The sequence below is a fragment of the Mercenaria mercenaria genome, unplaced genomic scaffold (genome assembly GCF_021730395.1).
Source record: "Mercenaria mercenaria strain notata unplaced genomic scaffold, MADL_Memer_1 contig_1736, whole genome shotgun sequence".
NCBI classification, from domain to species: domain Eukaryota; kingdom Metazoa; phylum Mollusca; class Bivalvia; order Venerida; family Veneridae; genus Mercenaria; species Mercenaria mercenaria.
In genome coordinates this window covers 1,314-28,273 of record NW_026459737.1, presented here as the reverse complement: position 1 = coordinate 28,273, position 26,960 = coordinate 1,314, and the positions used below count along the sequence as shown (strand labels likewise).

The following is a 26,960-nucleotide window of genomic DNA, read 5'->3' as shown; positions in this document are numbered from 1 at the left end:
TGAGGCACTTGGGGGTTTCCTTTACCTTAAATAGCTGGAAAAGCTGCCATATGATCTAAGTTCTGTCGGTTTGAATCTATACTAAACAAAAATAATGTTTATTGAACAAAATACAAAAAACAACAAAACGAAAAACAAATTTCATTATGAATTAAGACGTTGCCTCACCGATTTGAAAATTTATAATCGTGATTATTTAATAATTTTCGTTGGTATATTTAAGCAGCCAATATGAATACTACGGGTATCACCGTTATGTAATTGTTATTAAATTGATGAATTTAACGTTGAGTTGAGGGTAACTTTAAGAAAAATGAATAAACGGTGTATGAAATATATATATATATATATATATATATATATATATATATATATATATATATATATATATATATATATATATATATATATATACACAAACTAGTTTCGCCTATCGTTTGTATTTTTATAATTAAATACTGTTGGAAAGGCATGTGAAGTCATTTTATTTATTTGATTTATAGACTTCCATCTTGTGCCGAGTCTTTTCATTGTCAAGTATATATATACATATATATATATATTTAAAACTATACTATCTTACCATGGTACTTGTATTCAAGAATAGGGACCTACTTAAGAGCTACATTTCGTACAGTTAAATACTTTGAATACTTCATCATTTCCGAATGATAATAATAGTTTTAAATAATGTCCGAGTGCTAAAACTGCACAAAATAAAGTTAAGCATACCTTTAGCCAAGTTTACAGTTAGTGATTTGTTTTCGGAAGTCGCCAATTGCTAAAAAAGGATAAATAAAGGTTCCGTCCTTTCCTTTCAGAAATCTGGTAGAGTTTGTCCTAGAAGAAATCATTAATTGGTTACCAAGACTTTAGGCACAAAATCTAGCTATACCTCTTGCCATCAGATCCCTAACATTTTCTCAAGCGTGAATTGCTTTGGAAAGAGCAAGGTATTTCATCGTTAAAAGTACAATATGTAAGATTTTATTTGTCAACACCTGAAACATTTTCCAAGATGTTGTATTTTAAAGGATTATTAATTTCTCCGGAGATAGTTCGAGCGTCGACTTCTGAAAAAGAAGAAAACGCGATCATTTTTCATGTAAAACATGGTCCTAAAACTTAATATAATTACGAAGATAATTATTATTAAATCATGATTGTATGTAAATATAATATAATCTGAAAAGTAGATAGCACAAGAACAAGGCAAACTGTGAAAATTGCAGACTCAGTTTGATTGAGTCGGTTCATGAGCAGAAATGGAAAATGCAACACTGCTCACGTCCCCTAGCACCGGCTTAAGCAGTATTCAATCTTCAAATGTAAATTTGTTAAAATAAATGATCCCGAAGGACCAGAGAATATAACAACACTGAGATGAAGTCGGGGCGACTTTTTTACGGCCGCCACACAGCAATTAACACCCGCTGTTGTGAAGTAAATATAATCTGAGAGGTAGATCTCTCGGAAGCACCGAGAACAAGGCAAACAGTGAAAATTGTAGACTCGGTTTGATTGAGTCTGTTCATGAGCAGTAATGGAAAATACAACACTGCCCATGCCCCATATGTTTTACCTGATGTAACAAAACACTTTTAAAAGTATTCTTGACGTGCCTGTAGCACCCCAAATGTAAAAATGGTGACATATGTAAAAATGGTATCAAACGTAAAATATTTTTACCGTGTATGTAAAAACTTTCTACAAATGTAAAGCCGAGTTGTTACAGATATAAAAACGTTGCTGGTGATATATGTAATGAAAAAGGTTACAAATGTAAAAACAAAGTTTTGGTCACATAATTATGTAAAATCAATTTCCTTCATATGTAAAACACAATTTTCGCAGTCATCCTGTGATTTTATCTGTATGAAATAGTTACGCCTTCATAGCCATAGTTCTACAAAGTGATCTGTTTGGCTCACTTCACATAACAATGGAATATTGTCGCAAAATGGTCGCATACCGTTAAGTCTAACGGCACTGTAAGCTAATCATAGATTTCTTGTCGCCTACCATAGATCATACGGTATGCTAGTGGTCTATGGTGAAGCAGGACATTCTCGCTTTTTTTTGTGTTTTACTTCTGTTAACAACCGTAGGAAAACATGGGCCGTCTTGACAAAAGGACTAACACTAATAATTTGACTTAAGTCTTAACTAAGTCTCAAAATATCGACTTAAGCTTATTCATCAAAAGTCTTAGACAATAAACTAAGTCAATATTTGAGTCGATTTTAGGACTGGTAGTTATCTGTATTTAGTCAAACTTAAGTCAAAAGCAAAAATGGCTACCCCCTATGTTATTTTGCAAGGTTGAGTTTACAAAGAAGACCGGTAATATTTCGTGACAGGCTGAATCTATGAGAAAACGGAACTTGTCAAGAGGTACAGACTTTGCCAATGTGCACTAAAAGTCTTATTGAAGTATGTAGCTAGTCAAATGTGGACGTTTTAAGGGCTAAAGCTTGGTTACACAGCTTACCTGTGTCATTTCAAGTTTTATGTAGAATTCGGTTTGATGCCACCGGGGGCTTCCAAACGGTCATTTTCAATGTTTATAACAAACGTTAGGCATGTGACTGACATTACCTGAGCACTAGTAAGACTGCGCCACACATTACATTTTACGGATGCAAATGATCTAGTGCCTTTCATCAAAATAATGGTATAAAGTGTATAGACGAACACGAAATAGCCCAAAACGTCGGAATAAAGTACATTTCATCAAGCATTCCGAAATGCACGTGAACAGTTTCAAATTAACAATGGTTCAGGCCGTGAGAAAATCAAACTAATGCGTTTTGGTAACAAACATCGCATTCTAATCTGCATCCATACTGTCCGATTATTCATCACAAGTAACTTTATTCACTTTATAGCATAGTGCACAACGAACTTACTTATATATGGTGACCGATTTCTGCAAGTGTTGTTCTGTCGTTCTGGTGCCCCCGCCATAACGAAAGAGCGATAATTTTAGGTTTGTTGTTGTCTTGTTCTGTCGTTCTGGCGCCCCCAACAGAACGACGCTTTCCTCATCATTTGGCGTATATTTCGTTCTCTCGTTCTGGTGCCCCCGCCAAAACGACATTATGAAGAATGGAATGCGACAGAACGAAAGAACGACACTCATAAACGGCACTCAAAAACGACGTCTTGGCGTTCTATTGTTCTGGCGACCCCGCCTGAACGACGTAACAAAACAACGGCAAATGTCTAAACAAATCTGAATGACATTCATTATAGATTCTGAGGGTAAATTATGGCGCCCGCGCCATAACGAAAGAACGACGTTTCAACCTTTGTCGTTGTCTCGTTCTGTCGTTCTGGCGCCAGAACGACAGAGCACGAAGACGACTTTTTAAGAGCGCCGTTTATAAGTGGTGTCGCGTTGCATTCTTCGTTATATCGTTTTGGCGGTGGCGTGAGAACGAGGGAACAAAACAACACCAAAAGATGAAAACGTCGTTCTTGTGTGGGCGCCAGGACGGCAGAACGAGACAACGCCAAATGTGGAAACGTCGTTCTTTCGTTGTGGTGGAGCGCCAGAACGACAGAAGGACACTGGTAGAAATCAGTCTTCACACTGCTAATTATATCTTTCTCTTTTAATATAATAATAAACATTATGACGTTTGTTTTTGTACTGCGAGGATCAAATGTACAGTCAAAGTTTGACAACTTCGAAATGAGTATTTGGACGAGTCTAAAACCAGAAGGGAAATCGATTATTAGCATGACTTAAGTATGCATTTTTATTTAATACAATGTAATACTGACAGGAACACTTTCATAGTGCGCGTTAGGCTTTTTTCATTTCTGTTGTATCGTTGGTTCGAATCCCATTGTGATCAATAATTTTTAAACCTTTGTTTTTTTAATATATTATAGCATTTTTTTATGTTTAAATCACATATGTTATTTTTTACTTTTTCACTTTACATTGATATATGAAAACATGGCGTCAGCGTAATAAAGGGAAGTTACTCACTTTAGTGTTGCGCACTACTCGTATGTCATTAGTAATGAAAAAGTTACGAGTTAATAAAATGCATGTCAATATAAAGCTCAAAAGAAAAGACACTGTTCATGTAAAAAAATTCTCTTCCGTCAAAAAAGTAACGTGACTTGGCCCAGTTTCTTGCTTTTTTTATAGAATGTGATCATAAACAAGCATGCCCACGGGCAGAATGTCGAGCCAGCATTCATATGTAAACATTAACTATAAGAGCTGGAAGTTGTGGAAAAGTGAATGAAAATAAAAGCCTTTTTGTATTCCCAAAAAGTTACAGTACTGAAAAGCTGAAATGTAAGTTTGACATTTAACCTCCAAGTGTGACCCTGACATTTGAGCTACAGACCTGGGTCTTGTGCGCCACACTCCGCCTAATTATGGTGAATATTTGTCCCGAATAATTCCAAAATACATCAAAGTATGAGGAAGATACAGCCCGCGAAAGGTCTATTTTGACCTATAACCTCTAAGTAAGACATTGACCTTTGAACTATGGACATGGGTCTTGAGCAAACACACCATCTCATCATGGTCAAGATGTTTGCCAAATTATTTCAAAATTCTTCCAGGCATGCAGAAGATATTGCCAGGACAATGTCTATTTTGACCTTCATGTCCTAAGTGTGATATTGACCGTTCACCTGCCTTCTTGCGCACGAACCACCTACTCATCATTGTGAACATCTGTCCAAAGTTATTTTTAAATCTTCCAAAACACAAAGAAGTTATATTCCGGGCAAGTCGGACGGACGCACGCACGGGCGACGCCCATACTGACACCGAACCGCCATTGTGACAAATAAGTCGAGCTACATGTACCGCAAGCGGCTCGACATATTAAATGTAAATACGTTTTGTCCGCCTATAATATATAGCAACTAATATGTAATATAATACATGTACTGACTGTAAAGTATAATGGCGGGAGAAGTCCGCATAGCTAAATTTTTGACTACTCACGAAGTTCTAGTTGCTCATGATCTTTGCGTAACATCTAACGAAAACATAAATCCATAATTATGCAAAGGGCAAACCACATAATCGAAAAGACGTACATACCTTAAATATACACTTCCCAACTGCACGTGCACGAATATGGCACGAAAATCGCTTTTCGCATCCTTTCAAATGCTTCCTAAGGTAAACGGGAAACACAGGTCCGTAACAAACGCAGTCAATGTAAACATAAGCTGTATTTCACGCCTAAGAAGTAGCATGCTGCTTGTGGTGCTGTTTACCTCTGCCCCCCCCCCCCCCCACTTCCCTTCCCCTGCCCAAGCAATTTACCTATACTCGCCGCTAGGAGCATTGTCTTCCATATTTTATGCAGAAGGAATATACACTACACACACGCGCGCAGGCTTCACATATCACTAGGTAGACCACTTCGGATATATAGTTTCTGTTTAAGAAAATGAATTGCGAAACTATTTCATATAGATGAAATCACAAGGTAATTGCGAACATTGTGTTTGACATTTGTAGGAGATTGTTTTTACATATGTGACCAAAAGTCTGTTATTACATTGTTGATGCTTTTTTATTACACCAGCATCGTTTCCACATGTGTAACAACTCGGTTTTACATTTGTAGAAAGTTTTTACATATATGGTAAAACTATTTTACGTTTGTTACCATTTTTACATATGTCACCATTTTTACATTTGGGGGTCCTACACGTGCTCTTCAGTTACGTTCACTACGTCATTGACACGAAAACTTTCATTTCAGCTATTTTCTACGCACATTGAATCGCAAAGACAAAACTTCGTAAGAAAACCTGCTGCGCTAGACCTAGTTAACTAAAAGATAGAAGTTCATTCAAAATATATAATTGTTTTAACCAAAACTCTTCTGAAAGATGGGTTTATTTGAGCTACTTTCCGGGGAATCGCAAGCAATCTTATCATTTGTCTAAAGTTTCTTTATGGAGTGACCTGTCGCTTTTATTTTTAGATTTGGATTCTCCAGACTGTTCCATTTAGTAATTAAGGGTTTGAAATATATTTGAAGAACACTGATAAATCGGAATCTCCAAAGTCACGTGAGGAACTGAAGTATGTCATTAGGAATAAGATATACCCTCCTAATTCTATTTATTGTTCGTTTGTAGAGAGAGTTGAGTGCCATTTTCCTGGCTAAACTGAGTTAGGCTATTTTCTCATGGTGGCAGAATATGTAATATGAAAACAATAAAACAATCTTATCCTCGTGAAGTTCGTGCACTCTCGTACAAGTACACACCATGTTGAATAATTCACAATCAAGCAGATATTTGAAAAACCTATTTTATATGCGAAAATAGCAAAATGATACTAGAAATACAATTCAAATACATTTTAACATTATCATAATTTTAAAGTGTATGTTAGCAGAATATAAAATGAAAAATATATTACATTAAAACAATATGATCTCCGTTGAAATTCGAACTCACAAAAGTTAGATTCTAGGGACGTCACGCTTACCACTGCACCACGGCGTCTAATTAAAGAAGGAGGCTGTCATCTAAATATTTATTATAAACATAAGATATAAAAAGGCAGGGTACCCCTTAACTGAAGTGGTTTATTCCAGCCCAACCTTTCAATTCTATTAATAATTTAAAAGCCACAGGTCATTCCTAAATGCTAGTAATTGCTTTGCTATTTTATAACTGTTAGTTGTTTACCATTGAATTCTTTTAAAGTACGCCGAATTTAACAAATATCAATGTTTCACTATTGAAACCAGAATTATTCGACCACTTACAAGTAGAATAATTTTTTTTATAACAAAATTTAAATGGACTGTGGAAAGCAGCTTTAAGAATCTTATTATGCCTGAACATTTTATATATTATCCATACTGTTTTCGCAAATCAGATCGCTCCAATCCCAGGAAGGAGTGCTCCTAATAATATTAATATTAAATATAGATCTACTTCTTTTTCTGGGTTTGTAATGATATTATTCGACAAAATCTGAGTACAGTCAAAGCTTGTGGAATAAGTGCCAAATTCCCTAGCGTTTGATCACTGGAACCAGAACAGAAAGAAAATGCCTCTGTACATCTGATACCTTACCCCTAGGTATTCTATAAGAACCATGGTCATGAACGGGAAAATATACTAACCCGTTTCAATCGTATATTTCTTAACTTAAACGCGCAGTTCGGTGAATGGGTACCTATATAGTAAGCGATAATTTATCTTCCAACGTGCACCAGTCACTTTGTCTCAATATTATATATTGCTGAGATTATCCACATATTTAATGCTTTCGTCAACGATACAGAAAAAACTTGCGTGACCTTCACTAATAGCCCGGCTTATAAGTCATTCGATCTTGCACTTTTTAGTAGAGACAAGCCATGAACATAAAATGATTGAAGGTTATGTCAAATAGAAATCTGGATATGGAACACTGACTTTTCGCACCTTCTCTTGTCAGGGGCAGACAACTCATAGAAAGGATATTTTCAGCAAATTTCTTTTTAAATCGTCATATTTTGCTCAATTTTTAATAAAACTTTAAGATTTTTGGGATTTAAGTGTTTTGTGCTAATATCTTTCTATTTATGGTATCAAAAGCAGGTTTACTCTAAAGTTTATTCATGCGCAACGACTTCCGTTATTTTGATAAAAATGCCCTTAGTAGTTATATTTTTTAATGAATCCTGACAGATTGTTATATAATTTATCTTTATAGGAATGCAAAATTGAAATAATGTAAATAAATAATATATTTCAGAAAAAGACAAAAATATTCATTGTGGTTTTTAAACAGCTACTGGTCCTTCCTTTTTATCAAAATTACCGTAAAATGTTTGTAATATAATACTCATTTTTCAATACAAAACCCTTAAAACAACACTTATTACACTTTTGTGACATTATCCGCGATCGAATATATCGTTTTCCTAGGAAAAAAACCAGTTAACGCAATTAAAAGGGAGGTAATCGGTAAATGGAAATAGATTGTGCATATTTGTCGCATTACCGTGATTTATGTGTTATAATATTGGTTACTTACAAGTATCCAGGCACTAATGTATTTAGATTAAAAGGTTCGTGGTCTCATAAAGAATAATTGAGTGGAATAATTCATGGCGATTTACCATTAATTCTAACACGACCAGCAAATAACCTACATACATGTAGAGCAAAATCCATCTCGGTTATTCTGCAATATACCACACTCGTGCAATGACGTCATCCGATCCAGGTGCGTGGCACGGTCGTAAAAAGTAGTTACCATTTTTCCTATCACTGTTGATACTAGTATGTGGTGTTAGAATCGAAATAATAAGTTCCCAAGTGTGATTTATCGTAGAATAACCCGTGTTTTTCGTTCTTATGCGAAACAATATATCACTCAGGCCTACGGCCTTCGTGATATATTCTTACGCATAAGAACTCAAAACTCGGATTATTCTACGATAAACCACTTTTGGGAACTTATTATTTCTTAAATAAATTGCACATTCTGACATATCTGGATTTGGTTGCAGTTAAACAGAGAAGAAAGTAGTCAATCTCTGTATATTTAAGAAATAAGAATTAATATCACGTTGGCGCAGCCCGAGTGGTATAAAAATACGCATCAGATGACAAACAATGAAGAGCAAATCACTAAATTTGATATGTTATTTCGATTCTAACACGTTACGAAGGAATTTAGAGTACATCCTTGACGACATCCATCAAATGCTAGTATTTGCCTATTTTCTATTTTGTGTTGATTTCTTTTCCTGTGCGACTGACGTAATATTTGTGACGTCAGGAAAATGTATTGATATATAAAAATACACAATAATCAGCTAGGAAAATGAATTCGGTTGTGTTAGAATCTGCGATAAACAACGGTTGATGCGCGGACCGGTAAGACAGCATTATGAGGTCCATTTTGACATCAAATGGTGACATGACGTCCGGTTTATTACTACTTGGATAAATGAAGCCCAGCAAAATTTTATCATGAAATTCCAATGACCATGTAAGAATAAAAATAGAGAAGGCCGTCGAGTCGTTTTTCACCTGATTTATCACAGTTCAGAGCTCAGATGCGCAGGAATTGAACCAAAATGTTTTTGATATATCTAATTAAAATGCGATATTTTTAAGAGCGTGATTTATATAAAGACATGGGTGTGATATTTTAAGTGAAATGTTTCTATAAATCTAACAAAGCTGTTTTATTCTTTGTAACGGCATGATGTGTGTATCATTCTGTATATTTTTGCAAACTAACGTAATTAAAGATATACTCAAATGAACAATTCTAAATCGCGATTTATTTCTTACGCTAACCAAACTGTATTTATATCTGACAAACGAATGTTTTAGATTGAAAGAAAATTGACATTAAAACATGATTTATTCACACAAAGCATGAAAAAGTCTTACAGAGTTGTTATTGACCTATCATCCTAAAGGTCTATGGCCATAGTGTAAAATAAAAATCAGCTAAATATATTCGTGTTTTAAATGTTAAGGGGTGTGTATTTCGAACGCATCAATGTAGTACATACCAAAATGGAAACTGCTAATTTGCTATTTATATCATATAAGCACATTTTTATTTGTCTTTCTTTAACATTGTTTACACTGATTCAGTTATGCATTACTTTAACTGTTTTTATAGATAAACTTTTCAACTTACAGCATATATTTATACTAGCATGCATCATCATGAAAGTGTCTTATGACTAATGTCTAGCGTAATCACAAAAGAATGACGACGTGACGTCTGTAAGCAATCGTACATCCAAATGTTCTGATATTTGTAGCCCCGTTTTGGAAAGCCAGTTAACTTCTGTAGAACTATTTTTTTCATTTCATTTCATCAAATGCAGTCGTTTAAGAGTATTAAGTTGTGTACAAATGCTTATGTTCATCTTACACTCCCTTTCATTAAGAAATAGACTGTGGTTTAGTGGTTCACATTTGGGTATGAAACATATGGACGTGTTTAGCTTACAGGAGGCGGTAGTCTTCACACAAATAAAAATCATGTATTTCATACCAAAATATAAATTTGTAAACCACGTTGGTGATGTGTATCTTATAACTACTACTTGAAATATTCAGTCTAATTTTACATATTTTGGGAGTTATACTTCTCTGGAACCCTACAGTAAATGTATTAATGCGGTGTCACAATGCAGTTTTCCCACTGGTCACATCCGGTAACGTACACATTTACCATACCGCAGTTGTTCCACCTTTACGTAAAGTCATAGTAATGGTACATAGGTTTATCGTTTATAATGCAGAAGCAATTTTAACATATACTAATGAGGTAGTCTGTCCAACTTGTAATGTACTTTGTTGACTTAGAAATATATGTTAAAGTACATTTATAAATATTTTGTCTACAGTCATACGACAGACTAGCACAGTATATCATCTCACTGGTGAAATGCAGTTTGATATAAATATGTTAGATCAAAGTCGCCACACTATAAGGCAATCATACATTTTTTCTCATTAATTCATATAATAGACTAATGTATCTCTGACAGGTAAAAACAACCCAAAAATGAAATTTAGTAAGGAAATTGTTTCAAACATGCGCAAATGTTCAGTTTTATTCATCAGTTAAAAAGTATATTCGGATGAGAACCCCCTACTCTTACCCCTCCCCCCCCCCCTCCCCCACCCACCCACACACACACAACATACCTTCTTTCCGGATATTTTACCTTATCGGGATCAACTTGCATGAGTTCGTGTCAAAACATTATCTCGTGTGCCACTTTTAAAAATGGAATTCTAAACAAATGTTTAAAATGACTACAATAAACAATAAAATATGAGCTAGATACTTAAATTTATCTCGCCTCCTACAAGATTCTTGCATTTCTATTGGTCAACAGACGTCACGTGGAGACAGGATATATTCCATATCCTGCTAGTACATTACAGATATGAAATTTGATTAAAAACAAAATGGTTGCCGCACCGCTATCGTAATTAAAACAAGTTAGATTATAAGCCCAAGCTATAGATATCATTTCCGAGATAAAAAAAATTAGTGTTTTCTTGCCGCTCTTATTTTTCCTATCTAAGTTAGGTTTGTGAAGTGAGTAGAAATTATATAGAGGAACAGTAACTCTGTATGGCACGGCCGCGATTGACCTTGACCGTTGACAAGTTGATGTTGTTTTAGTAAAATCATCGGAAAGCAAAGGAATTAACGCATTTGTAAGACAGCAGTTTGTTGTAGGATCATTTAATCTATCTGCAAGATAAAGGAATTAACAGGACATGGACTAAAGCGGAAGTTTTAAAAGACATTTCTGACATCGTCTAATCTGATGATTTTTCGAAAGGATGGAACGTAAAAGTTTTTCAAAACCAGTTCATAACCTGTATAAATGAGCTTCTGTGTTTTGTGATTCTGTCAAAATACAGTTCATTTTTCATTTTATGGCTGGTATTAATCAACTATAATAATCAAAGCATGAAAACCAGGGAAGATTTCAGGATTCCAGTCTGCACTGTATATAACTGTAAGTAGCTTTATTATCCCCGTACCGCCAATATTCGATCAGTTAACTGAATTCGTCGTGCGCATATTTTTATACAAAGAAATATCGCAAGGCAAATGATTAAATTGTAAAAAGTAACCATTTTTACAATAAATTTAAGACATAAAGTTAGTACTCACCAAACCAATGTTTTTGTATCGGCAAAAGTTTATCCGGTGGCCATTTTGTTTAAACTCCAGGGTCACGACCTATATTCGATCAAGGGAAGCTACTCCAATAATCAGTCTGTTATAATTACACTGCACACATAAAAAAGCGCTGCACACAAATTTAAACTGTTAGTAACTGGTAAACAAGTGTAACTTTTGAAAAAATGTAATTTGAACACTATTTTAACAGTCTTAAACATATTTACTGTTTCTTTTTTTGCTTTAAGTTTACTGTTCATTTTCTATGTTTTCACAGTTGGGGCACAGAAATGGAGCCCCACACCTCAAAACTCTTACAGGGGTGCAGAAAGCAAGGTGGACCCACCCATTACACCTGTCACAACACCCCCACTTTACAGTAATGATGAAGGGAAATTTAGTTTGGCACATTGGAGTTTCCTGAACTTTCTGTGGGTGGAGGATTCTGGGATTTGAAGGTCGTGGCTGGTGCTACTACTGAATCACTGACAACTGCTGAATTGAATGGATGGATTCCGCATCTCTTGAAAGCAGCAACAATATTTGGCACAGTGAGGGTAGATGAATATACCTTGCAGGCTAGTTGACAGACATCATATCTGGTTATCAATCGCCCGCCTGACTCTCTCATGTACTTCTGGCAAGCAGAATTCCAGGCAACCTCGAAAGGGCCAAAACAGCTCACGTCAAGGGGCTGGAGGATGTGTGAACAGTGAGGCGGCAACACAAACAATATGATTTTCTCTGACTTGGCCCATTCTATCAGTCCAAGAGAGCAGTGTGAGTTGTGACCATCATACAGGACTAGCACAAAGTCATTATCACGTGAAGGAAGGTATTTCAGCAAATGGTCTTTCATGTACTGACAGAAAATTTCAGTATTTGACCATCCAGTTGGTGAGACTGTGCCCTTTGATCCTGGAGTAGAGCCTTCCATCAATCCATCAATCATGCGTGCACCTGGGAAAATGAAAAAGGGCGGAACCTGTTGTCCAATCCCGTTGACACACCCAATGACAGTAGTTGTCTTGGACTTGCCTGAAGTTACAGCCTGTGTCTTGTTAAATTTTCCAGCGACAACCTTTGGTGGCTTATGTTCAGTATTCAGTCCTTTTTCATCCATATTGAAGATTCTGTTCGGTTTATCTTCAAGATCATATTTCACTAAAATTCTTTTAAGTTCTGTGAAATAATTGTCAACTGCATCTCTAGTTGCACTCTTTGCTCTGGCAATCTCTAATGCTCTAGGCTTTTTCAATTTAAGTTCTGGCCAGTGTCCCAAGAAATTGTAAAGCCACTTGTCAGACACATGTCTATCATCCTTTGTTCTCAATCCAAGTTCAATGGCATAATCTGTGGCTAAATTCATGGTTTCCTGGCGGGTATAACCATATCCCACTTCAGCCATAGTGTTAAGATGTTGAGCCAGAAGAGACTCCTGCTCCTGACTAAAGAGTGGGAACACCCCTGACTTGACAGTGTCCACACTGATCCGTCCAGCAATCCTATCTGCAAGTGTTGCAAAAGGTACTCCATATATTACTGAAGCCTTTCTTATAGACAATTCCTTATTTTTCACAGCAAGGAAGGCTCTAGTAAGGTCATCTGTGTCATATGACCTGTAAGGACCTCTAGCAGATACAGGAGGCTGAAAAAAAAGACAGATTCAGGATAGGTGTACTTGTCTGCATCCACTTATTATCCAATTAAATTCCAATTAGGAAAATAAATGATAAGCATAGTCATATATGTGGACGTAACTTTTTTCGGTAAGTATATGTTGCGGGACATAAGCGATGACACTTCTGCCCTGGAAAATATGCATTCTTAGCAGACGGAATGTAAACACATATATTTTCTAAGTTTATATAGTTAATAAAGGGTGATTATAAATTGCATATTTTGGGAATAGTAAAATCCTGCCATTTTGATTTTTTTTTTAAAAATAATGCTTTTTTACCTTTCTTATCTCCATTTTCGTCAAAGACACTTTTTTGACAGTTGTAGTTGTCCGTGTAAACAAATGGTGCGCGCGCAACCGGTGTAAAGTCCAAATAAGGAAAAATATAAAACATTTCCGGGGCCGATCGAATTTAAGTTGTGATCGAATTTTGGCAGTACGAGGATATAATATAAAATCTGTGTCAATCAGTACAGTGAGGATGTAAAAGGTAGTCGGCAAGATAAAATCGTTACACTGATTGTTGGTGACAGGATACGCTCTCGCCTGATATGGATTTCCTCGACAGCGTATATCCCGTATCCTGTCACCAACAAGCAGTGTAACTAATAATATTAAGTTCTTTATTGAGCCGCTTCTAAATGGGTTGCAAAATTGAGGCATTGATGTGAATAAAAGTATTTGATATTGCATGTTTCAGTTAGCTGTAATTTTGAAATTTTACTAACAATATACTTTTCTAAATGAGTTGAAATATGTGCATGTAGTAATTTAAAAGGTATTTGAAAAAGTCTAAGTATGAGGCTAGGAAATTTGGTACGTGCATGTTGTCATACAGTTTGCAGCTGTATGCAACATCGTGGTACAAATAAAATCTCTCTGACCTATCCCTACAAATATTCTTTAAGGGAATATTTCTTCTTTCAGTTTTATATACGTTTCTTGCTTTTTAACCATTAGAAAGGTCTGCTTTTCTTAGTATTTTATATGCCATCCCTTAGCCTGTCTCTATTGCGAAATAGTTATGAAATTAACCACTCTACATTGTTCTTCATTATGTTATATCAAGTAATATATCGCTGCAAAAGTATAGAAAAGTATTTAATTCAAATTAAGATCTACGTATGAATTGATAATTACATAAATACGAGGTTTAGTTCGTATCCACAAGAAAGAAATATGCAACATTTAGAATGAGCAAAATATGAGGCATCTCTCCCGTATGTGTGAACAAGTTTAAAATGACCCGAAAAGGCATTTATAGTCGGAAGAATTCTAAAGCGATATAATCTAATTATGAACACATGTTTCCTCTTTTCTATAACACTATTTTATAAAAATTTTGTCATTGTTTGAAAACAGGATGTAAAGTTTAAGAAATGTGATACGTCGTTTTAGATAATTTATCCCTGTTCATGCAAATTATTCCAAAAGTAACCTTTCTTTGATATTTCTTAAAATAATGTAACTTTGAGAAGCTCTACATAGCCCAATTGTTTTGTCACCAGATTATTAGGAATTTAGAAAAGGGCGATACAATTTTAAACGTTGCTGAACATGATCAAATTATTTTTACGAATTCAATAGTTCTAAAGATGACGTCATAAAACAGTTTGCCCAGGCTGTCATGGTTGACTGATTCGAGTGTTCCATATCCAAAATTTATCTTCTGGTATTGTTCTTTAAGAAATGTATTATCTTAAGTCTCTACTAAAATGTGCAAGGTTCGGCCATATTTTAGAATTTATAAGCCGGGCTATAATGAACATCTGGTCTAGAGGTCACGGCAGTGTGCACATGTTAGGCGAAACGTAAACAAACAAAAACAGAATTTTAAAACAATCACATTTTTTTTCTGAATCACTAAAACTCAGAATGATGAATGAAATTAATCTTGTATATGACTTTTAATATGAAATCATACATTGGTCTACATCTGTTCTGTTTATTTTATTCATTTTGCACATTTATGCTGCATTTCCACATATTATCGAACACGTGTAGTAAAATGACGATTGACATAAATTTTCACAACAACCAATCAGAATGGTTTTGTAATCTAGAACGGAACTTCTACAGGGAAGGTCAAGCAAGATTTTTTTGTGTAACGTTGAAAAAACTATAAACTACGCGTGGTTTTTGTAAGATAAGAAGTATTGAAGAAATGTGACCGGTACATAATGGAAGATAAATTACCACTTGTTTGATATCCATGGTACACATTTACCGAATTGCGTGCTTTAGGTATGAAATGCGCGATTGAAACGGGTTAGTATTTTTTCCCTTCATGACCATGGTTCTTATAGAATACCTAGGGGTAGGGATTAACATGTACAGAGGAATTTTCTTTCTGGTCTGGCGCCAGTGCGTTTGATTGATCAGGCGTTGGCAAGCGTGTCGCCATTTTACGATCACATGGCAATTTTTATTTGTATTATCGTCACGTGATACACTTGGAGGCCGTCGTCAGATGTTTGTTTGTTTGTTTTGGGTTTAACGCCATTTTTCAACAGTATTTCAGTTATGAAACGCCGGGCAGTAAACCTAGCCAGTGTTCCTGGATTCTGTACAAGTACAAACCTGTTCTCCGCAAGTAACTGCCAACTTCCCCACATGAATCAGAGATGGAGGACTAATGATTTCATACACAATGTCGTTTATCAAATAGTCACGGATAACATACGCCCCGCCCGAGGATCGAACTCACGACCCCGCGATCCGTAGACAGACACTCTACCTACTGAGATAAATGCGCGGGCCCAAGAGGAATTCCGAAGTGTAGGCCCCCTCAATCCCGTGGCACCAGTACAGAGGGCACAATGCATTAATTTGATTATATTTCTTCAAGTAGTTGCCAGGGTTTATAATTAGTAAAAGAAGATTCTAAATTTATGCTGATATTAAGATGAACTACCCATTTGGACTTGTCTGTCAGACACGCTGAAACGTCCTTATATTATATAGTATAGTACGTTAGATAATAAACAATGTCTTACAGCAGCTTTCGTGATCTAATTATTTCCCCTTAATCGTCTTTCCACTGATCAAAGAGGTAATATATATTTTGTTAGGGATCAATGTCCCGACTTTTCATACTATTTATTGCATTTGTGTCTTTAAAAATGTTTAAAATAAAATGTGTCTAGAAAGAAGATACTTTAGAAGCAAAGAATGCAATCGGTTTTAATTTTGATACCTATCACACCCAACCACTGTCTTAAGTGGTTTGTGTGTGTGTGATCGGGTTTTCAACAAGTTTTTCAGACGGTGTCTTCTTGTAGCAGTGGGAAGAATGCCCAACTTTATATACTGAATATCACACGCCGTAGGCACGTAACATGACACCCCACACAGTCATATTACACTGTCCTCGGGCTGACCAGTCCTATCACTATCCTTTTAATGCTGAGTGCCAAGCAAGGAAACTACCAGTGCCATTTGTTACATTTTGGTATGACGCGGCCAGGGATCGAACCCAAGACCTCTCTCACTGTGGAACTCCTACTAAAAGGCAATAACATTAAAATTGATATAAAATTCTTGAATTGATAGACTTTAATAATTAAAAATTGCTTGATCGGTCCTTTGCAAAATGTTCATTCACATTTTAAGGGATTCCAATCTTTGTAAATTTAACAATGGAGCGTGCGTGAATAATTTATTCGCAGTCTTTTTACGGGGCGGGAAGGGAGGTGGGAGGGTGGTTACGTTGGACATGGGGACATCTATCCTCCTCTGCAAAATAGTTTGCAGTGAATAACTTCCACAATTTTAAAGGGGTTATATTGAACCATGAAGTGTACTTGCGCGATAGAAAAATGTGGATAGCAAAACTACTTCTACATTTTAAGAGATTTCGATGAAATTTCACACACCCGATCAACAAGGAGTGTAGAGGTGGTCAACATGAGGCCGCTATCCTCCACAGCAAAATAATTGTTGAGTGAACGAATTCTTCACTTTTAAAGAGAATCCAGTGACACTTCATACACAAGATCACCGTGAAGTGTTAATGCATCTGACGTATATTTGTTTTGGGATGAACAAAAGTTGTGAAGCAACCCATTACACCATCTTAAAGGGAGTCATATGGAATTTCATACACAAGATCAACATAGAGTGTAGCTTTGCGTGTAATGAAAGGGAGCAAAGTTCGTTCATATTTGTTTATACATTGCAGTGAATTTATAAACGAACAAGATCACTATGAAGTTTTATGTGCGTGATTTAAATTGTTCTGGAATTGACAGACGTAGAGGGGATGGGGAGGGGTGGGGATTGGGGGTAGGTGTGGGGATTGGGGGGATGGGGGTGCGGATACCCCAATCTTTTATCTGCAAAACATCTGTTGAGCTAGCTACTTTCAACTATCTGCAAAGAAGCCGTCGTGAAGAGAACTATTTTCCCATTTAAGAGGAATTCCAATGAAATGTCATGCACATAATCAACATGAAGTTTAGCTATTATTTTTATTTCTTTCGGGACGGACAAAGGTTCGGGTATACATTACGTCTCAGGCTTGTACCATGGTTTTGAAATGGAATAAAACGATGAGGGTATGCAAAGATGAAGGCTTCCATATCTGCTACCTTCATACCTCTAAAACTATTACATTCTTTTGAAGACGATATGTCTATATTTCTTGGACAAAGCTGTATTCGGTGGTATTAATCAAAATAAGTGTTAGCTCTAGTTTAATACAAGTTTATAATTTTCCCTGAATCCTGAGACAATTAAGGCGTTTGTATTGAACAGATATTCAGATATCATATGATACCTACCATTCGTTTTATAAAACAATATAAAAGAGCCATTCATATCAAGCGTTTAATTTAGTTCTATGACCTAAAATATTTTTCTGAAGTTAAGTGTTCCTAAATATAAAGTATGATTTGCATTGACCTTTTCAAATATGTATGTCGTATGTAGATCTTAACCTTCGTCTGTTTTAGATCTTAACCTTCAACTGCTTTTGTACCTGCCTGACCGGACACGTGATTGACAACTGGATAAAGAAGTTTATCTTGTTTGTGCCCTTGTGATTAAAATTATCAATTCAATGGTAGAGAAGAATGCACAAAAATGTTTGCAATGTTAATGTGTTATCTGATATTGTTTAAGAATGGCACAAACAGATATTATCTTTTCTCAACACGCTATAATCAAGGCTTCCATTGCAACTTCTATTCATACCTTAAAGAATACCAATGGGTCGGTAGTTAAACACAGAACAAAGACTTTCGGTAAGATAATACAAGTTGTGAAATATTTACAATGACAAAAATTTATCTTTCGCATAGAATAAACCATGATAATTGTTTTGTTTTAAATGTGTTGCAGGCAATGACAATGCAAAATATCTTAAGAGAAGTACGACAAATAACTTTTTGAAGTTCTAATTTTCAAATGTCGACCTTTCGAAACACTTTTACTTGTATTGCCAAATATACACGTGATATTTTTAATTGATAGCCTAGATGTCAAAACATCAATTGCTCAATTTTGTCATTGACACCCATATTGACAAATACTAACAATTGGAAGAAAATGGCTGCGACGTATGTAGTTTTGTTAAAATGTACTGAATTTCTTTTTTAAAATAAACCTTTTTAGTCAAATCTTAAACACTATAGTACGTTAAATTGTTACTAATCAAGCTTTTGATTGCGATCGATCCGAATGAATGCTCATGCAATGACAAGTTCAAAGGCTTTAAAAAGTGCTTTTGCACATGTTCGAAATTGGACAAGCATTATCGCAGTCATAAATTGCAAGCAGATTTTACAGATTGTGGGTTTGAATTCAATGAAAGATTCGCAAAACTTTGCAAGTAGAAGGTAAATAAGTTCTTTGCGGAATAGATAATAAATTCAAATTGCCGATGTCTAAAAAAAATTTCATATCATGGTACTTGGTATAGTTTGATTTTCAAAGATGACATATTGATGAATCGAATTTCAATTGTTAATTGCAATTCAAGTAACAATGTAACCATGGTAACTAAACATGTATTTATTTCATTCTGAAAACAATTTTCCCCCACTGCTTATAAATATGTATGACAAGAAGTGCCTCATGGTCAAATTTACTGTTGCATCTTACTTATATTCTGCGTGTTTATTCAGACGTATGGGTATAGATATTAAAAATAATTTGACTGACTTAACACAAGTAAAAATATAGTTATATTCCTATCATTCTCTAAGAACACCTTTGCAATATGTACAAACAGTTTTCCTTTAAACATATAGTCCAAAACATCTGGTCGTAATAAACTTATCAGACTCTGAGCATGTAGATAATGATCTACAATTACCTGCTGAAATAAAGCTCTTTGAGTCGGGGCCTTTTAACCTATAAATCTACCTCCGGTAAAAAGAGGTAATCCGAAGGCAAAAAAGAAAGATTTTTTCCCATTCTTAATTTAAAATTCCAATGAATTTAGCCTTTTAGGGTTGTTTTCGAATAATTTTCCTTATTTTTATGTATATTTTGCTTATCAAAGCAACAGTTATACTGCTGAACAATTACTGTAATGCAATCCATTAGTATTTTACACAAAAGTACCTTTACATAGATTTGGGTAATTTGCAAATTTTCCCATATAAGACAATTTCCGAGAGCATTTTTTTCCAATTCCACTGATGTTGGTACCATTCTCAAAATGATAAAAGCAGGTTTATTTGTAAACAGTTTATCAAAACATTACATTCTTCTATGTTCTTCTGGTGAATAAACCGCTATCATTGGTCATCCTGTGACTATCCGCGAACTAGTATCAAAGTAATAGCAACATGGTCACAGCTAGCGGCAAATATCCCACGACTATTTTCCTGAGGGCCCATGTTGCTATTGATTTAATAATTCTATAATAATGGGATGGGGGGGGGGGGGGGGGGGGGGAGGTAGTCACATAAAAGCTGATTCAAATAGGATTAAGGATTTTTTTCTCTGTCGAGCTATTTTCCTTTATTTTCTTTCACTTTTTTTGCTGAAATCAAACAGATCTATCTTGACTGTTAGGTAGAATTTTCATAATGAAATGATGGCATAACAATTTGAATTTGTTACAGCCTCAGTGCTTGATTTTATTGAATAAATTTATGTTCCTGATTCCTATTGATTTATGTTCTGTACATTTTGTCAATTATTTGTAAACAATTTTTGGCTAGGTTTTGCTTTGCAGTCATGGTTCTCAGCGAGTTCGCAGCATGTTCGCAGCAAGGTTTTCGCGGGGTGATGGTAGCAACTAGTTCGCGTGATGATCGCAGCACCCTGTTCATCTGCAGTCTTATATAAGCAAATGTGGCCCCTTTGTACGAGCGGACAGGTGGATATAAAATTAGCAAGCCAGCTAGATAAACTCCTAACAGGCTTGGATTCTACATACTTAGCGGGAGTTCGAGTATTGTCTTAGAAAAATTCATTAATTGTTCCAGATATTTTCAGGGCGTTCATTCACTTATGATAGAACATTGGTGTAAAGACATCTACTTTTATTAAAAAGTATACTTACATATACATATATTTATGTAAGGGACCTTAACCTATGTTTTCCAAAATCACTATTCATCTTGTTAAAATGTGTCATTGTTTTTCATTTTTATATATAATACTATATTTATGTGTATAGCTATGCCATAAAATATGCAGTTGTAGGCAATACGGAGAGGAGAGCTGTTATAAAACTAACATAGCTTTCTGTCAAAATTCTTAGCTACTATCACATAAATTTTTCATTAATTCTTGAAATCAAGCTGAACTATTTAGTCGGATTGGCTAACTAATTGGCATCTTGTATTGATGAATGTTAAAAGAACTCCTGGCCCGATCCTTTATTAATGGAACTATCTAAAACGTTCTGATGAATTACGATCAGTAAAGTCAAGTCGATTCAGGTAAACCTCTGACATAAAATTCAATTTGGAAAAGGCAGATGAATGTTGTCCAAATTGTTTTTGCAGGGTTTGATAGCATCTTTGTCAAAATCTATAATTCTTTTAAAAGCCCTTAAGCAAAACGATAATATCATTCCTTATGAGTTTTCTCTATTCACTAGTTGATAACCTTCAAATTGTCGAATTGTACGATCATTAAATGTAAAACATTTGTCCTCTGTTTTGAGGAGGAATCTGCATTGTGACACTTGGTATGTACTTATGGTTATTTATCCTTTTTGCTGGCTAGATAAGTACACATGAGAACAAAAGATAATAGGTAATTCTTTTTTTTTGTTTGGGATTTAACGTCGCACCGACACATGATAGGTCATATGGCGACTTTCCAGCTTTAATGGTGGAGGTAGACCCCAAATGCCCCTTCGTGCGTTATTTCATCACGAGCAGGCACCTGGGTAGAACCACCAACCTTCCGTAAGCCAGCTGGGTGGCTTCCTCACATGAAGAATTCAACGCCCCGAGTGAGGCTCGAACCCACATCGATGAGGGACAAGTGATTTGAAGTCAGCGACCTTAACCACTCGGCCACGGAGATTTCTCGGAAAAACAGAGCACCATAATTACAGCCCCAGAGCCACGCATTTACACAGCAGGCCCACAACAAAAAGAAGCTGTAATGGAAAAATATTTCAGACGGGTTGCTTCAAACATCCAACAAGTACATATTTAATTATGCTAAATATTGATGGAGGGGAAGGAAACGGCAAGAGGCGGATTGGGGTCGGGAGTGAGGGTGGGGGAAGAATCCGAAGTGGAAAGTTGAACAAGGACAAATATACAAGGGAATGCCATGTTCTTTAAAAACAGTCGCACTACAACGTTAACCACAATAGCGCAGACACTCATGTACCAAAGATAAACACACAACTACGATCAATTAAATAACAAAGAAAAACGAACAAGCAATACATAAGAAAACAGTAGGGCACCGTTATACACTCAGAGGCATACAAACGCACCCACACACGTAGGAAAAACAATCAAGTACCTTCTTGGCATTTGGCTGCCAAAACAAAGGGGAGCCACGAAACTTACTAAAAGTAAAGGGGGAGGGCCGGGATGCAAAAAGTAGCGTAAAAGCAAGGGAAAAGAGAGGGCAATAGGGGGAGTGGGTGGATAAAAAACGCTTACAACAAACAAGAAAACATACGCAACAGACAATACAAGACAGACAAAACAATCAGTTGAAAATAGGGGCACCGCCTTGGAACGGTCAGATACCTAAATAAAGGAAACTGGGTGTTTAAACGCGTTTAGGGCAAGACAACCTCGCACTTACCCTATTTTCAACAGGTTAAACAACACAATTAAATAAAATCCCTGCTGAGAAAGGCTCTAACATTAACGCAAAAGTAACAGATAAATAAAGCAAAACATAAAATTATGGTAAATTTAAGGTACAATTACACAAATGTACTCAACAACTTGTCTGAAGTCAGAGCAACAAGAGCCTAACTTTTAAGGGCACAACTAAGAAAACTGTAAGACAAAAATCAACTCCCTCCGTCGGTTGTATGTAGGGTTTAGGAGAAAAGCATCATGGAGTCCTACACTTTATAAGTCATCGCACCATCAAATAGGAAAGCGTAGCAATTAACTGTAGAAGGGTCAATCACTAAACGTGCACTGTGCTTCACGTTTTCGCATCGTATCCTATCTTGATAAACTTTTTAACCAATTTTACAAAAATTTGATAAAATAAGGGTTAGGTTTAATTTTCCGAATTTTATAAACTACATCTCCATAGTATTCCGGGTGTGTAAGTTCAAGTTTTAAAAGTTTTTTTTATGGTCGTATTGTATTTTTTTAACAGTTCAGACGATCTGTAGTAAAATTTACTAAAAGCTTTCCGTAGCTTATGATAACGGTAACCCTGTTGTAACAATTTCTTGGTGATATGAAGCTTTCTGTCATTAAAATCATCTTTCTTTGAGCAGACCCTTGCAGAATGAATAAGTTGTAAAATATAGACTCCGTATGAAGTTGCTCGAGGGACATCTCCATCAAGAAGGGGAAAGTTGACAATTTCAAAATTAAAATCGTCCCTTTTATCATATATTTTCGTTTCTAGATTATTATTCACAATTCTTAAATTTAAATCCAGAAATGACGCTTCTAAATCTGAAGTATTAGCCTTGTTAAGCTGTAACTTTTTAGGGTAAATATATTTCACCATTTCTGAAAAATATTGGTTGTCCATATTTAAAATATCATCAAGATACCTTCAGGTTCCATTAAAAGCTTCAATAACTTCAAATTGTGTCTCAGTGGATAAACTAAGCATGAAATCCCGTTCATAACAGTATAAGAATAAATCAGCAATGAGGGGGCGCAGTTGGTTCCCATCGGGATACCAATTACTTGTCTGTAAGTTTTATTGCCAAATTTGATAAATATATTATCTAGTAGAAACTTTAGAGCTTTACAAACCTGATCACAACTCCATAGGTTATATCTCTTAAAAGCACTGTTAGAGTAGAATGCTCTAGTTTCATAGCAAGCCAGATAATTAACGAAATGTTTTTAACTGCTTTTTAATACAGGTTATCCATCTACAGACAAATAAAGTATTTGTACTATACACAAACAATTAATGGTAAAAGAAACCAGAAATAGTCTGAAAAGAATTGAAACCAATGATATAAGTTGGAATAAAATTATGGTAAAATATTTAAAGCAGCAATAGAAACAGCAGTTGTAATATTTCAGTATAAATATTTCATATTTCCAAATAATATGTTTTTATCTAAAGTTTAATAGTCAAGCACAAAATTATGTGACTTCCGGTATATGTAAGTGGAAACGATAGAACACATTTTCTGGAAGTGTAATAATGTTGCAATTGTATGGAATAGATTAAGACATTCTCTGACAGCAAACCGACTATCCATTCTTTTTCAGTTAAGAAATTTTCAAAAGGGTTAAAAAGCAATATCATTAGTTTTAAGATTTATTTCATGAAATATTTTGTCTACAGACATAAGATTCCCGTTTTCAATTAAGAAATCAGAATTTACTTTGTAAAAGAAACTATTACGACAAGCAAATTCAATAAAATAGATGTCTTACTCAGATCTATTGTCTATTTTTACCTTGTAATTCTTAAAAGGAGGTATTTCTAAAAGTCGTAAAATTTGTTGGAACGTTAAAAAGCAATTATATCAAATACCACCCAGTTATTTCGGTATGTGAGAATCACCGAAATAATACTTGACCGGAAGAGGCTTTAGGGTTTCACGTTTGACACCACATATTACGTCCACATCATCCACGCTGGAGTTGTGCAAGGTACAAACCAACTTTACGTTTTATCATTGGAACAACTGGTTTTAATCATTGGAACAACTGGTTTTTATCATTGGAACAACTGGTCAATTCATCTCTTCTTCAGGAGGATAACAACTTAAACGGATATTAGATATTGTTTTTGTTGTTGTTGAATACCACCGAAACTCTATATTTCAGAATAAATAAGTTCCGCTTCTTAAGCGGTAGTTACGCCTCGTTTATTACAAATATACCACCCTAATATTTTTGTTTATAATGCATATGTTATGCATCAAGTAACTTGATTTTGATAAAAAGTCCAAATGCATAGATAGTGTTTTTAAAGTTGAAGAGTGTTAGGAAAGAAAATTAATAAAAAAGATTGAAAAAGATCAAAAGTACGAAAGATTCGAATATATTGTATACCATGAAAAATAAACTGTCACTTGTTGTTATGTTAATATCATTTCTGTTTAAAAAATAAACATTCAAAAATAACTGATCTTGTCAACCATATTCAGTCTGAATCTTCACTGTCATCATATAAGAAATCTGATGCAAAATGTAAAATCTGCCGCAGTGCGAGCAGTAATGGAATATTTATGATCGGATCAATATCGATATCTCCCTCGTAGTTCTTTACGGGATGGATGTTGGATTCTGGAATACCGAACATTTCCGATGCCCTTTTTACTGCCATTTGAATTTTTGTGCTCCTAAAGATATTTCTAATATCCTCAGCAACTTTGGCACATAGGATATCAGCTTTGGTGAGAATAAGCACTCTTGGTATGTCTACAAATAAAAATAAAAATGGTTTAGATGTGTGATGAACATGTGAGCTTGAGTGTCCTAAAATATACTGTTAACAAAATATATATTTCTATATTTAACTGGTACGTTTACCACCTAAAACTGTGACCCAAAGACTTTAAGACTTTATTTATTTTTCAATATATACGTTACACTGGATTTCAGTTCTAAACGGTATTAACTGAACATGTGAAAAGCGTCAATAGAAAGACCTAATAAGCAATCTATTTCCATGATGAAAGCTCTATCATGCCATCCATTGCATCCTATTGGCGGAATAATATTACATAATGACCTTTGTAAATCTAAATCCGTTAATACAGTTGAAAAAGGTCTGATTCGAAACAAGAAATATTTTTAAAAAGATACCCGGCCGCATTAGTCAATGCAAACTTTAGGCTACGAAACATGCACGCACTCTGCACTTTTACATAGATCATGTATTTATAAAGCAAAACAGAATATAGGTTTTAAAGTAAAATCTTCATGTTTTTTATGAAGACCATATTTAATTTACAGAACACATTTTGACATCATAATTATATTAATCAAAATCTAGGAAACTTTGACAAAGAAAAGATTAAAAAGAAGGGCCCAAGATCTGGGGACGAAATGACCAATTTGAAATCGTCAAGGGATACGAAATTACCAAAATGGGGACGAGTTCACCGTAAATCGTTTACGGGAGATCAGGCAGAATGCAGGTTTGTAGTCGAACTCTGTCGCAGTTCCACCACTGAGGGGATTCAGGTTTATGACCTACGTTATTTCTACAGGAGCCTTGAAACAGATTATACTGTCTAACAATACAACTCAGAGCACCTGCACACCCCTTAAGAAAATATAATTTACTCTATTCGAAACCCTGTGGAATTTTTCATCCACCAATCGAAGTGCACAGTTTTAATCAGTTGTTAAATGACCTTCACCCAAAATATTTACAGGAAATAAAGGTGAAATCAATACTAGCCTGCGCCCGAAAAATAGACAAACCATACTATCCTGAATTAGAAGCAATTTATTTGACCAATTATATCAATCAGTCTAAATTCACTTACTGCGCACTTTTATTTCGTCATGCAAACATTGGATTTTTTTCTTCGTTTCGTTCGATATTGATCCTGAACCTAGTACCAAGCCATCCATTACATATATAACACCATGTATCTTCTCCCTTGGCTTGGGGCACGGGTTATAGAACGGATCGTTTGGGGTCAATGGGCGACATGGGTTGAACTGAAAATTCGATTTTGAAGTGTTTAGATTCAATGTTAATTTCCCAATTATATTTTTTGACTTCTTTATTTGTAAATATGATAAAAAGTGAAGGTAATTAACACAAATTAACTTGCCGAATTTATGTAAGCAGATGTTAACTTTCAACGTTTCTTGTTGCATTTGTTACATTTGTATGTACACTGATGAGCCAATAGGCGAAACTAGTTTATATTTTTGTAATTAAATACTTGGAAAGTTGGAAAGGCATGTGAAGTCATTTTGTTTATTTAATATATAGACTTCCATCTATATACATATAATCTGAATTGATCAGAAA

The 26,960-nt window shown here is 35.2% G+C and overlaps 2 protein-coding genes across 2 annotated transcripts; both read right to left on the bottom strand.

The window, feature by feature from the left end:
- Positions 1-12,083: 12,083 nt before the first annotated feature.
- Positions 12,084-13,661, bottom strand: LOC128551819 (uncharacterized). The gene is made up of 2 exons (XM_053532735.1): positions 13,647-13,661; positions 12,084-13,334 (listed from the first exon to the last, which is right to left on the bottom strand). The coding sequence occupies exons 1-2, from the start codon at positions 13,659-13,661 to the stop codon at positions 12,084-12,086; spliced, it is 1,266 nt and encodes a 421-aa protein (XP_053388710.1).
- Positions 13,662-23,827: 10,166 nt separating this feature from the next.
- On the bottom strand, positions 23,828-26,659 carry LOC128551820 (interferon-induced protein 44-like). Its single transcript, XM_053532736.1, has 2 exons — positions 26,464-26,659; positions 23,828-25,387 (listed from the first exon to the last, which is right to left on the bottom strand). Exons 1-2 carry the CDS (start codon positions 26,549-26,551, stop codon positions 25,110-25,112), a joined length of 366 nt encoding a protein of 121 aa, XP_053388711.1. The 5' UTR covers positions 26,552-26,659; the 3' UTR covers positions 23,828-25,109.
- Positions 26,660-26,960: the final 301 nt, after the last annotated feature.

What these genes read in the sequence shown, in the direction of transcription:
- LOC128551820 (XM_053532736.1), bottom strand. Translation starts at nt 26,551, where the DNA reads ATGGATGGCTTGGTACTAGGTTCAGGATCAATATCGAACGAAACGAAG. An exon ending in TGACGAAATAAAAGTGCGCA is followed by an intron (nt 25,388 to 26,463) that starts GTAAGTGAATTT and finishes TTTTATTTGTAG; the next exon opens with ACATACCAAGAGTGCTTATT.